The sequence below is a fragment of the Dendrobates tinctorius genome, unplaced genomic scaffold, assembly GCF_039654945.1.
Source record: "Dendrobates tinctorius isolate UK_male_01 unplaced genomic scaffold, ASM3965494v1 ptg000086l, whole genome shotgun sequence".
Classification (NCBI taxonomy): Eukaryota; Metazoa; Chordata; class Amphibia; order Anura; family Dendrobatidae; genus Dendrobates; species Dendrobates tinctorius.
This window is the reverse complement of record NW_027361754.1, coordinates 25,364,843-25,379,160: the sequence shown is the minus strand read 5'-3', so window position 1 is coordinate 25,379,160 and position 14,318 is coordinate 25,364,843. Positions and strand designations below refer to the sequence as shown.

The 14,318-nt window shown below is 41.0% G+C and overlaps 1 protein-coding gene across 1 annotated transcript in view; it reads left to right on the top strand.

The window, feature by feature from the left end:
• The window catches only part of LOC141098032 (uncharacterized), a 75,771-nt gene extending 72,994 nt beyond the window's left edge, over nt 1–2,777 (top strand). Inside the window, exon 6 of the mRNA XM_073585628.1 lies at nt 2,661–2,777. Within this exon, the coding sequence (XP_073441729.1) occupies nt 2,661–2,777 (117 nt within the window). The remainder of the gene's footprint in view (nt 1–2,660) is intronic.
• The last annotated feature ends 11,541 nt before the right edge of the window (nt 2,778–14,318 follow it).

Sequence of the window (14,318 nt, the reverse complement as noted above, 5' to 3'; positions counted from 1 at the left end):
AGACACTGAATATTGCATTACAGGAGCATTTCAACAGATATGCAGTCTACCAAGACTAACTCACAAAACCTGCCATTTTAAAGATGCTCTGGCCCAGTTGTCTACCCAACAAAAAACTCTCATCCATCAGATCTTCGTGCTTGTCCATTATTCCTTCTTCTAATGCATTAACTTCAATCAATGATTGCTCAGTTGCTGCCTGATATATCCCATCCACTTACAGATGGCTAGGCTATCCTGAGAAAATAATTAAGCCCTGACTTTGGTGTATTTTCCTGGTTGTTTGGATATTTTTCAATGTATTATTTAGTCCTGTATGTTATGTTAATCTCTAACAATGAACATTCTCATCGGTTTATTTGTGTGTGTAAACACTTGGATGTTGTTATTCTTTAAAAAAACAAGAAGACATTGTTAAAAAACAGTCAATGTTGTTCACTTTACCTGTCAGTGGTTTAAATGTTTGTTGATCAGTGTGTGTGTGCAGTAAATCACAATTTGGTTTCCAAATGTTTTTATAAACTGAGGATGTGTCAGCATTTGAGATGAGCGGATCAGGCAAAATTTGATTTTGCCTGTTCGTTTAGATTTTCCAGGGAAATTTGTTTTGCAGAAAAGTTCTTCTCCACATATTGTATCTGTTCAGACTCCAGAACATAATAAATGGAAAATGTTGAAATGATAAAACCTACATTCACCTTATTGCTCACCTCTCTGGCCCTTAACCACTCACCATCAGCCATCAGTCATTGTCACATTTTCTTATCGCAAACCTTGTTCCAGGTCTTCCAGCTCTGAAGAGTACTGGGATGATTCTGCGCAAACTCACGTAAGATTGCGATGTGATGGTATTAAGGTGCTCCCTGGCCGAGGTGTAATTCGGAGACCCTAAACACCCTATACATGGGTCCCTGTGTGTGTGTGTACATATTGTGGTTTCTGCTTCCGACACCTTCAGACTATGTTCTGCAGACGATTTGTAAGACACTGGGACCCTTTAACTCTGCGATGATGAAGAAAGACCGGTTTATGAAAATAAGTCTTGATTACTAGGTCTGGAACGTATGTGCAATGGGAAGCAGGAACAATGCTTAAGTTTTTCATTTGTGCAGTATGACAAAGGTTAACATGTTCTAAATGAATAACAGGCTACGCTGAGTGCATCCATCTTCCCAGTACAGGGCCACATGGGTCAAAGTGTTGCGTTGTGCCCACTACACCCAAACTGCACTTTGTGAACTGTGTAAGAGAGCTTTCTCAGACAACACCTAATGGAAATATTCCAGCCTGGCTCATCCTATATTTATGCACAAAGAAGTCCAGGTTAGGCTGGTAGAGTGGCTTAAGATCCACTTTCAGCAGGTCCCAACTTGCCCATTATAAGGAAAGATTGTTGACACTGTTATTTGCTTGTTAGATGCATGCTACCTTAGGGTATCGTTACACATAGCGACGCTCCAGCGATCCCAACAATGATATAACCTGGTAAGGATCGCTGGTACGTCGCTACATGGTCACTAGTAAGCTGTCAAACAGGCAGATCTACTCAACAACGCAGCAACGATATGGCGATCCATATAACAACCTCGGCGGTTGATGGGACCTTGTCACACAGCAGCTATTCTGACGACTCAGACCTCAATAGGCATGATTCAGCGTTGCCTTTTCGACGCCCCTCTGCTCCGATTGGTGGCCACTACTTCGCTATCACTACGCGGTTTGCTTCAGCGTCCCTGTCTCAGTCGCTAGTGAGCCATTTATTCGTGGATCCACAGTCACTGACATGGGGACACGCAATTATTATAACTGTACATGTTGAATGTTATGATTGCATATAATTGATAGCTGACCTATAAAAGGAAACGCTACAAAGATCCTAATTTCAGACCACCAATCGGAGCTGAGGGGGCATTGAAAAGACAAAGCAAAATCACGCCTGCGTCCCTGAGTTCTGAGTCGTCAACGAGGTCGTTCGTCGTTGTTATAGCGTCAAACACAGCGATGCACGCTGGCCAGCGGGACACCAACGATCAAAAAATGGCCTAGGACATTCGAGCACGATCAGCGATATCGCAGCGGGGGTCGGTCGCTGCTACGTGTCACAAGTAGCGAGATCGCTGGCGAGGTCGCTGTTGTATCTCAAAACCTGTGACGTTTCAGCGATCTCGCTAACGATCTCGCTATGTGTGAAGTACCCCTTATAGGTCTGCTCTTTGCACACACCTGATAATGACCTGAACTAACTGAGGGTGTCCTTTCTTCTCTCTAGCTCAACCAAGACTAACTGTGAAAACAGAAAGTAATCACTAGTGTCCATTACTCCTCTCCTACTATGGGCTGGCCCTACAGTCAACCCTATCACCCCAGACTATATGAGGAGAAACACAGCTCACATCAGATATAATGACATGGGTCTTCAGAGAGGGTGTTCAGTCATCTTCTCCACTTTTACAATGGCATGCTTTGTGACATTGAATGTGCATTCACAGTAACATTCCAGACCTCATCACAGCCAGAAATGTAGGCCAGAGGTAAAGAGGAATTTAGCATGAGTGGTGGTGATAAGAACGTGCAACAAGGACTGGAGGGTGATGGTGAGGTGAGCAGTAAGGTGAGTATAAGTACTTTTTTATTTTAAACCTTTTTTTAACCCTTTACAGTTCTCCAACATGACAGCCATGCTGAATCCATGTAGAAGCAAATTACAGGAAATTTATATTTTGGTGAATGCAGGTTTTTTAAATATTCAAGTAAAAGTCAACTCCTCTCAAATGTAATCACTCTTCTCTAGTCAGCATACATGCTTGCAGATGCACATCCAAGCACCAGACTCTTGATGGACAACTCTCTGTGTAACGTGTCTATAGATTTTACCGTACGGTTGAACAGGTGTAAGAAAATACAGTGCAGTCACTCGGCAAAATATCACAGTCATATCTAGTGCTAATTACTAAAAGTCTAGACCTGCTTTAAAAATAACCTTTCATGAGTGTTCATTCTGCATAAATAATGTTCGTCATGTTTTGTATCTTGTCTTTATCTAATGTATATCGAATTATAGAAATCTTCTCGGAATTTGAAGCTCTGACATTGCCTCCTTTGCTTCTTTTTACAGCGGTGAGACTATTGTTAGATTTCGTAATTCCTTTGAACTCAACTCGGCCTTCAGGAAAAATGTCTTCTACTTTTATCTGTACATATAATGGTATATATCATAATTTTCCAACTTTTATATTGATGTATACCCCTACCAGACAATGGAATGGGTTAGGAGGGATAATTTTTAGGCTAGGTGCTCGCAAGAGACATCCAAGAGAAACGGGATGATTATGCTAATAACACTCGGTTCAGAGTTTGATCAGAGTGTGGTCACAGTGTGGTCTGATTCTCTCAGATGAGGAGAAGATAAAGAAAAAAAAATTATCCATATTCTCCATTCTGTGAGGCTGTGGAAATCGGACTACACTCATATGTCATTTGAGTGCAACCAATGTTTTCCACCTCTCATTGATTTGCACGGCCGATTGCGATCCGAATATCGAATCAAACTTGAGTATGCAGCTGTTTTTTTCCATGGATCGTCTCTGTCTAGGGAAAATATCAGACATATACACAGCTTAAAAGACTAACAATGGTCCGAGTGCGATTTGATCTTTTGTCTGAGCAAACTTGGACAGTAAATACATTCATCTGCACCTAGCGTCAAAGAGGAAAAAATATGTAGATGAAGACCTGTCTCCGATGCATTGACTTTAACTAGGGTATGTCATTTATCAAAAATAGAGGCAAGAATACAATTTTTAATGAAATTCGCCTATTTAGATTTACTTTACTTCTTAAAAAAAAAAAAGATTTAACGTAAACAAAGCTGTGTTTTTTAATTTTTTCATAATAAATAGAGATGGGCGAACCTGAACAGTAAAGTTCAGCATACGTACCGAACACCTACTACTCGGGCTCAGACACCAAACACGGACTTCACCAGGAAGTCTGTATTACTGTTCCGGTGTTCGGCGGCCTGAACACCAGGTGTTTGTCGCGCTCTCATGTGCATGACGGCGCATCAAACACCGCTTCTGATCGGTGTTGAAATCATCCCCACTGGTCAGAGCCGTGGTTCCGCAGGCTGCTATTTTTAGGCTGGGTGGGCCAATATCTATGGGACCTTACCAGCCTGAGAACACCAGCAGCAAGCTGTGAGCTTTAGCAAGGCTGGTTGTCAAAAATGGGGGGACCCCATGCCATTTTTTAAAATTATTTATTTAAATAATTAATAAACACAGCGTGGGGACCCATCTATTCTTGATAACCAACATTGTTGAAGCTGACATCAGAAGGTTGCAGCACCCAGCTGTGAGTTTGGCCTGGCTGGTTAACAAAAATGCAGGAAAACCTACACCATTTTTTTTTTAATTGCCTATTTACAATGCAGGAGTCAGCTAATGAATACTCCCATCCACTTCTGCTCACGCTGTTATAAGCAGCAGCAGATATCGGATGATGGGAGCGGTTGTCTCATCTGTAAACTTTATACCTCCGATCACAGCTGAGTGCTCACGATGTCTTTTGACAGCGTGGGAACCGCGGCTCTGAACGGCGGGGATGATTTTACCGCCGATCAGAAGCAGAGTTTGCCGCGTTGTCCTACACAGGACAGCTTGGCAAACACTGGATGTTTAGTCCTCCCATTCAAGTGAATGGGGTCCGGGTTCGGGTCTGGGTACTGTTCTGGTACCCGTAACTGTTCGGCCAAACTCGCAGGACCCGAACATCCAGGTGTCCGCCCATCTCTAAAATAGACAGTGAAAGAAAAAGTAACTACAATATGAACTAAAAAGGTAAAAAAAAAAATGGTAAAATAATAATGCGTTTTATAAGGAAAAATAATAATTTAATGATGTAAAAAATTTAAAGTTATAGCTGTTTGACCAGTAAATGCAAAAAATAAATAAATGGCAATTGTACTGTTCATTGGAGCCCTGTATGTGTCTGGACGGAAGGGGTTAAAAATGTTATGCTCCTTAATATTCGCTCTTATCCATCATTTCTTTCTCACAATCCTCCTATTCCTCCCAATATCCAGAATGTTGCAGAGTACAAGGCTTTCTGCCAGGTCTCTTTGACATTATTTATTTGACTTTTGTCTATATTTTACTCTTTTCAATAACCATAACTCAACCAAAGTTGACTATATGTTGAGATGTATTCTGTTGTAATGTCCAGGATATGGGTGTTGTGTTGTGCAATATAGTTTTCCCCAGAGTGTTTGATATAAATATGCCCTTGTCTGTTTTTTACTCCCACGGATTTTCGATATTGTCAATAACACGGGCTTATTTTTTACTTTCTCTCTATGTAGCTTTTTTTCTTTCACGGATTTAACTATGGAATATATTGCAATAGTTTGACTAGCACCAGAAACTACTAGACTAGAAGTAGAGAATGCTTTGATAAAAAAAAGTATTTTTTTTATTAACACATCAAATTTTAATGTAAGTGAAGTAAATCAGTGAAAAATATATATATATAAAAAAATAACTGTATGTTCAGCACTGATATTGGATGATTTCAGGATGATACATCCAGAGTGAAAGCAGCAATTCTGATGTTTTTTCTTAACATTTAATCTAGCAGTGGTTCTTGATGGCTCCATAAAAGGGTTTGTTAGAGATAATAATATTCATGACCTCAACACCACCGCCGATCAGTAAATAATGAACAGATCCGAATATCTCAGCTCCATACACTGTGTAGTGGCGGTTCTTAGGTTCAGCTATTATTGAAGAATATAGGAGCTGGCCGCACCTTCCTCAGCAACGCAATAGGCATCTCTGTCTGGCAGAAGATGTTCAACACTTGATCCGGATCTGCTAACAATGCCATTCTACCTTTGACACCCCATAATCTAGTCCTTGCCCCAATGACTATAAAATTAGCACATGCGCAGGTGAGAATTTATTCCTTTGCCCTGAACAGGACACAATAACTGTAAAAGACACAGTACTCTTAGTTTGTTGGTACACAAGTAGGGTCCCAACTCTTATGAAACAGGTAATGAAGAGCTTGGCACTTGTAGTCTAGAAAATGTGTCAATACGATTAATTGGTAAGTATATTCCCTCAAGCAATGCATTATGTTTTGCTTATATTGACATTCATCAGATATGCCATAAGAATGGGGAACCTGGTAGTGAATAAGCGCTGTGTAAAGCTGTAACCCACTGTGTGAATTGCTTTCCTCAGGACTTATTCACTGCCAGGATTCCAATTCTTACTTTGAACTATAGCACATCTGATGAAGGTCAATATCAGCGAAACATCATGAATTGCTTGTGGGAATATACTTTCCAATAAATCATATTGACACGCTTCCTTAACTACAAGCGCCGAGTTCATCATTACCTGAACAGGACACAGAGAATTGCACGTGGTGGTCATCTAATCAGCGAGGCAAGAGCAACATATACAACTTTGTGTAGCTTACTATTCCCACAATCAGTGCATGATGTTTCGCTCATGTTGACTTTCTTCAGATGTGCAATAATTCAAAGAAAGAATCGGAATCCTGTTAGGGAATAAGCGCGGTTAAAAGCCATTCATGAAGCGGTGATCGCTTTCCACAGTGCTTATTCACTACCACGATCCCTATTCTTTCTTTGACCTATAGCACAGCTGAAGAAGGTAAATATGAGCGAAATGTCATGCATTGCTTGTGGGAATTTACTTATCAAAAAATCGTATTGACAAGCTTTCTTAACTATGAGTACCAAGTTCTTCATTACCTGAACAGAACACAGTGCTTTGTGTATGCCGCGGTCTCCTAATCAGTGAGGTAAGTGCAAAACATGCAAGTTTCTATAGTTTAATTTTCCCCCAAGCAGTGCATGACATTTTGCTCATATTGTCCTTCTTCAGATGTGCTACAGTTTAAAGAATGAATTGTGAATACGTGCTGTGGAAAGCCATTCACAAAGTGGGTTACCGCTTTACACAGTGCTTATTCACTACCAGGATCCCCATTCTTTCTTTGAACTATAGCACATCTGAAGAAGGTCAATATGAGTGAAACGTCATGCACTGCTTGCCACGCTTTCTTAAATATGAGTGCCAAGTTCTTCCTTGCCTGAACAAGACACAGTGAAATGTGCATGCGCTGCTCTTATAATCAGCGAGGCAAGAGCAAGGTTTAGTTGGAGTATGGGATGTCATCCATATCAAAGTAATACAGACCAGATCATTTTGGTGCATGGTCCAGAGGCATTCACCAGACCACCACATTTATTTTATTTTATAGCAAAGTTTGGTTTGGGGTCTCTCCAGACCCCAGATCATAATAAACATAACATGTAAAATATTTCAAAAATACTCATATTAATCTCACCGCTCACTTTTCCGGTCCCTCACTGCAACCCATCTGGTCCTTGCTGCATCTTCTCACCTTCTTGTGCCGTAAGGTCATGGCACCATTACCTTGCGAGCGAATGCACACTATGGGGAAATTAGCATGAGCGGCCGCAATCAGAAGATGTGGCGAGGACCGGATGGGTAACGGTGAGGAGCAAAGGGGTCAGAGAAGTGGGCGCTAAGGGAATATAAGGATTATTTTTTTTTCCTTTTTCATTAACAACTTGCAGGCCTTTAACTACTCATCGGACGCCATTTAGTTGAATCCATGCAGAAGCAGATTTTTAAAATATTGTCATATTGGGGAATGTTGATTTTTGTAAAATTAAAATAGAATTTATTTGCTCAACTTTCATAAATACCCTTCTGTGTTTCTTCCCTAACACTGTAAATAAAACCTAAAACAGCAGCGATCAGTGGCGCCGCCGTGCATCTGTCAGTCTCTCAATCTCTTTTGCGATCAGTTCATCTCAATCAAATTTTGTGTGTATTTATCTTTCACATTCTGCGCTCCACGTGTTTATTTCTCTTCTTAGGCACATTTGCAATGACAGCGAGGAGATCTCAGTCTGACAGATATCACAGCTCACCGTACAGGGATTATTCTTTCTCTTCACTCCGACTATTTGCTTTCATATCCCCATTAGCCATATGCTGCTTTCTGCGGCGACAGAGGAAAGAGGATGGCTTCATCATTACCATTCCGAGAAATAGAGAGCGCAATTTAGGTAATTAAAAGGCTTGTTGTTTCTTTGTGGAAATAATCAAGCTGAAGAAGGTGTGAATTATTCTAGAATAGTTGTTTTTCTTAATGATCATCTATGTAGAAAAGACACATTTAACTATTAATTGAATTTGTAAAGATCTGGCCAAGTCTTGACGAAGGGTGTAGCTGCTTCATATTTTTATTTTGTACTGTGCTCTTTTATGGATTGATTACAAAAACTAAAAAAGAATGCAAAAATTGCATTTAAATTCAAAGCATTGTGACGCAGCGATCAATAGCGGGTTGGGGTGTACTTACTTGGCAGCGACATAACATACAGGAGGACTCAATTTTTCTTAAAAGTTCACCTGGGTTTATTGCTCCATATCCCCAGCAGCACAAACACAGAGTAAGTCAGCCTTTAGATCCGGCAAAGCGAAATAACAATGTCCTTAAACAGGGCTTTGTCCCGTCAGACCTGTGGGCACACAGGCTGTGACATATCCAGCATGCAGGCTCTATAGCCTAAACACAGTCTCTCACTGGCCCCGGTCAGCATAACACGGATTCCTCTCTCTTACCTGTTAGAGTCGGCTACACAGTATCCCGGTTGCCTCTTGTCCTCAGAGATATCCCATAAACACTGTCTCTTTCTGACCCCGGTCACCACAACACGGATCCCTGTCCGTTACCTGTTGGTGTCAGCCACACAGGTTCCCGGATACCTCTTATGCTCAGAGGTATCCAACAATGTCTCTCACTGACCCTGGTCAGTATCACTCACGGTTTCAGACCGTCCACTCCGGAGGTGTCTCACAGGCCTCCTTCCTTTGGCTCAGCCTAGCCAGCACTGCAACATGTGCTCAAGCACACAGGCTCCATTAGGTAGCCTTAACCACACCCACAGGTGAGGTAACATCACATGCACTGGTCAGGTGATCATGACATCACCGCAGGTCCTCAAACATACACAACCACATGCAGGCTTCATCTTGGTAATTTAGACACACACCCCTTGGGTGGGTATGTAGGTGACTGGATCCACCCATCTCTCCAAGTCACCTGGAAGTCTCCCAATGTATAGCAAAATCCTCAGCAATAGATCTGCTGAGCAAAACACATCCAGGCTTCCATCACTAGGCTACCCACCTCTGCGATACATACCGCCCATCAATCACATGACCAGTCACCATGCCACAGTGTGAACACAGCCCATAACTGTATGATGCTATAGATGTTGTTAAGATCCTGCAAGTTTTGATGTAACTTTTTCATGTTTTATTGTTTTTAGACAAAAATACTTAACTTAAACTTAAAAGGAAGGAAAGCATAGCAAGAAGTTTTATACTCTCCTAGTTTTAGGGATCTATTCCTTGCTTTGGAAAAAAAGGAAGATGAATGCAAAATGTGAACACAGCCTATAACTATGCGATGCTTTGAACAGAATAAGACAGATAAAAGGGGTGCTCCCGTCTGGGATATTTACAGTATATTTTTTCTTCAGGATTTTCTACTGACCAAAACACTGATGAAAATCAGTCCATTTCTTTAAATACAAGAAAAATCACTGATGTCTGAATGAGGTTTTAGTTTGCATAGTCATGAATGTGCTGGAACTGCGTCGGTTTTTTTTTTGGAACCAATCCAAACAAATTTAGGGATTCCCCAGGATGAAAAAAAGGAAGGTTGTTCACTCATTTTGCCTACAAATGGATGGTCCTATTTGGTTTGAGGCCCATTAAAGAGTGTTCCTCTGCAACATCAGAAATATATGGTTGTCTGTCCCTGCCTTCAACTGTCTACAACTTACCTTTTTGCATGCTGCCAGTTGCTTCCTGCTTATCAAGTCTTGGCCGTGTTACCAGGCAGATCAAAAAGTCTGCTCAACCAGTCTGCTTTCTTTCAGGAATTTTAGTGGTATCATTTATTTTTAGCTACAAGGGTCTAGCTAGGGCATTAGTCCCATGTGCTGGTTCTCAGGCAGTTGGGGGTCGCCGACAAGCCACTTTGTTTAGACTGTGATATTTAAATACAGGGTGAGGACAGTACATTGAACCTTTTGCTTCCAATAAAGGAAAGCCCAGCTTAAGTGGCTTGTGAAGGTGTTCACCCCCTTGGCTTTTTAGCTTGTGTTTAAATATTTTTGTAATCTGATTTATGTGTGATGCATAAGCACTAAATAGTCTAAATTGGTGAAGTGAAATGAGAAAAATTTAGGCAAATATTAAATGTATGGGATAAAATATATAAAACTTGGTATGTGCATATGTATTATTCACCCCTTTTGCTATGAAGCCTCTAAAATATTCTGATGCAAGCAACTATCTTCATAAGTAACATGCTTGTTGTGTAATCTAAGTGTCACGTGTCTGTCAGTATATGCACTTTTCCTTTTCTGAAAGCCACAGAGGCTGCAACACCATTAACAAACACTATGAAGACAAAGGATATCTCCATACAAGTCAGGGCCAAAGTTGTTGTTCAATCAGGGTTGTGTTCTAAAAAATTAACCCAATCTTTGATGATTCCCCAGAGCACTATCAAATCCATAATCATCAAATGGAAGATTATACCACAACAAACCTGCCAATAGAGGGCTGCCCAACAAAACTCTCAGCCAGGGCAAGGACAGCATTAGTCAGAGAGGCAGCACAGAGACCAAAGATAACCCACAGTTAGCCATATACTCCAGAGAGGTGGAATTGATGCAAGAGTGGCAAGGAAAAAAAGCCTTTATTTACATACAAAGATTGTAAGGCTCATTGTGAGTTTTCTAAAAGACATGTGGGAGACTCCCCAGAAGTATGGAGAAAGGTGCTGTGGTCTGATGGTGGTCAAAATGGAGTTTTTATGGCCACCAAGGTAAATGCTGTGTCTCGCACCAAACCAAAACAGTTCATTACCCCATGTAGACCATCCACAAAGTGAAACATGGTGATGGCAGCATCATGCATGGGAATGTTTTTTGGCCGTAGGAACAAGGAAAATAGTCTGAGTCGAGGGGAAGATTGATGGTGCGAAATACAGGGATATTCTTGAACAAAACTTGTTTCAGTCTGTCAGTGATTTGAGACTGGGGCGGAGTTCATCTTCCAACAAGACAATGACCAAAAGCATATTGCTAGAGCAACATTTGAGTGGTTTAAGAGGAAACTTTTAATTGTTTTTGAGTGGCCTAGTCAAAGCCCAGACCTTAATCCAATTGAGAATCTGTAGTCAGACTTGAAGATTGCTGTTCACCATTGAAAATCATCTAACTTGAAGGAGCTTTGAGGAATGGGCAAAAATCACAGTTGCAAGATGTGGAACGCTTATCGAGACTTATCCAAAGCAACTTACAGTTGTAATTGTCACAAATGGAGGGTCTACAAAGTACTGACTTTAGGGTGGTGAAAAGTTATGCACACTGAAATTTTCAGTTATTTTGTCCTATTTGTTGTTTGCTGCACAAAAAGAAAAGAAAACCAAATGTTTCAGCTGTAGGAATGTTCTTTACATGAACACATGCAAACTATCAAAAAACAGTGAAATTCTAGGTTGTGAATGCTTTTGCAAGCTACTGTACATATCTGGCAAAGCAACTCACTGCAGTTTAGGTGCATCTGCCCCTCTCGTCATTTGTACTTTCAAAGGCACCATGCGTTCCTGACAAACAACCATGTTCTGCCATGGGGAAGCAAAGCTTCATAAAATATGCCATAAAAACTCTTTAAAGGGGCATTCTTAAGGTTGTAGGTTATCTCATACCCATGTAACAAGGTGGCCCGAGGTGGTAATCCCAGACGAGTCAACGAAGCCACAGTCAGTATACACCTTGGGCACCCTGCGCAGAAAGAAAGGTCCGGACAGGCACAGCTCCCAGACACAACTTGCAATCCAAAAGAGAAAATGACATTAATAGCAAAAATGAACGTAGTACGAACACTGGTGTTCTGCTCTCTCCCTAGCTTCGTCTGCGGCCATACCCACAATGGCTACAATGACCAAAAGAAGTGACAGTCCCCACACCGGAATCTGGATGCTTGAAGTCCGTTCGGCGGGGCCTCCACAGCCCGTAATACTGTCCTTAAGTACTGGGCAACAGATTCTATCCCCTCCTGGGTTCTGGCAATGCCTGTTTTGTGATCCTTTAGTCCGGGGCAACAGATTCTGTCCCCTCCTGGGGTCTGGCAATGTCCCGGCTATGCCGCACACCTGCCCAGGGCAAACGTGCTTGGGCTACTGACTGGGACCAGCAGCTCCCAGCTGCCTTTTTTCCTGCTGCTGGCCCAGCCCACATCTTTAACTCTTAACTGTTCCTAACCTAGCTCTATACATATATCCAAAACACATGTGTATCCCCGCCTCTCTCTCTTTTGGGACATGCATAAAAAGCCATTTCGCCCAGCGAGCCCATACCGGGCAGCACCTTTCTGAACCCTGCTCATGAAGGTATATTCACATGTTCAGGTTTTTAAATATATTAGATAGGACTGCTCCGAGAAGGGTATGCCTTGACGCGGCGGAGTGGCTTAGCGTACATTTTTTTGCAGAAAAACGTATCAACAAAATACCCTGGTTTTGTTAACATCTTTTACTAGCACTTGCTACTTACAGTTACATGTATTCTACAGCAGAGTATTTATGCACGTTTGTCATGCTGTGTTCTGTTTCTGTGTCTTAGCTCTATACATAGGCAAGTAAAGGGGAAACTCCCCACAATATAGACATAATGCAGTGTAATACAGTATGAGTACATAGTAGTATAACATATTTACATAAGGAGAGAGGGAGTACTGAGATTCTCCACCACCTTCTTACACCCATAATATAGGAGATAACTTCTCCTTCAATGGAGACTCCACCGATCCTGAGGCCCGGGGCTTCAAAAAACCCCATGTGAATGAAGCGAAGGTCGATCATGTGCACTGCCACTCCATGCATTCGTATGGGAGTGCCAGAAGACCAACCAAGTTACCTCCAGTGGTTCCAGTAAGGATAAATGGAGTGGCAGTGTGCATAATCAAACTCTAATCATTTCACATGGAGCTTTTCAGAGCCCCTCTGAGGGCTCTAAAAATGGCTTCTACCAGCACACCCCTAAGAACAGAGGATAACTTTTAAACTACCCCTTTAAATTGTTAAATGTTAAATGGCTGTGCCACATTTATCATAATAATTTACTCCACTAGATTGTGGAAATCAAAGCAATTTTAATTGAAATAATAGATATTTCTGTTACATAATTCTTATGGCATCCATCTCAAAACATCCATCTAATGTGTACAGTGCAGATGGTTGCACATGCTCAGAAGCTCAGTCTAATTAACTGGATCCTTCTGCACATCAGCAGTGGAGTCATTTCTCATATTCTGCTGCCCAGCCAGTATGAATGGGCAAACCAAAAGTTTCTTCTTCTCGCTAGCACTGGACTCATTAGACAGATGTTCCTTGATAGAATTCATGGATTTAGTTTCCTTAATAACCACACTTGTAACTATTTTTTTAAATTGATATTTGTTCTGTTTTTTTTACCTGATCTAACATCGTAAACTTGTTTTGATCATGGAACAATTTTCAGCAATAATTTCAGGTTTTCTATCTATTATGAGCTTTTCGAAGCGTCGTTGAGAGATTTTAGCACACTCTTTTTTTTTTAAACTGCTTTCATTCAGACCCAATTGGAAGTAATATTGTGTTAATTTCCTCCTTTGGACCCTGCTAGATTTGATTTAACTAAACTACATGAAGCAAAATTTTTGCTACTTGTGGATATTTTGGGTTATTGTTGCAGTACCAATTATGGATTCAAAAAACGGGTAGAAGTTCATCATAGTGAATATATGAATGAAGTTATTATGTCATCTTTACCACATAGGCAACGTTGTAAAAATAAAGTCAGAGCAACAGAGGGGAATTTACGTTTTATTTTACCCATTTCAGCCACAAGGAATTTTTTTTTCTTGTTTTCATTACGTTATATAGAAAACTAGATGATGGCATTCAAAACTTGTTTCACAAGAAAACTAGCTCCACAAGTTGATGGAAAAAATACTAAAGAAATTATGACTGAATCTTCTTTGTCTCAGATTTACATTGCCATGTCCATGGTGCTGAAAACTTCTCGGTTGGTGTTTTCTTCAAAATTCAGCTGCAATGTCTCAATCTGCAGCAGGTATAATAAGGGAACATATTTGGCTTTCTCTCCCTTCTGACCGACATGTCTCAAT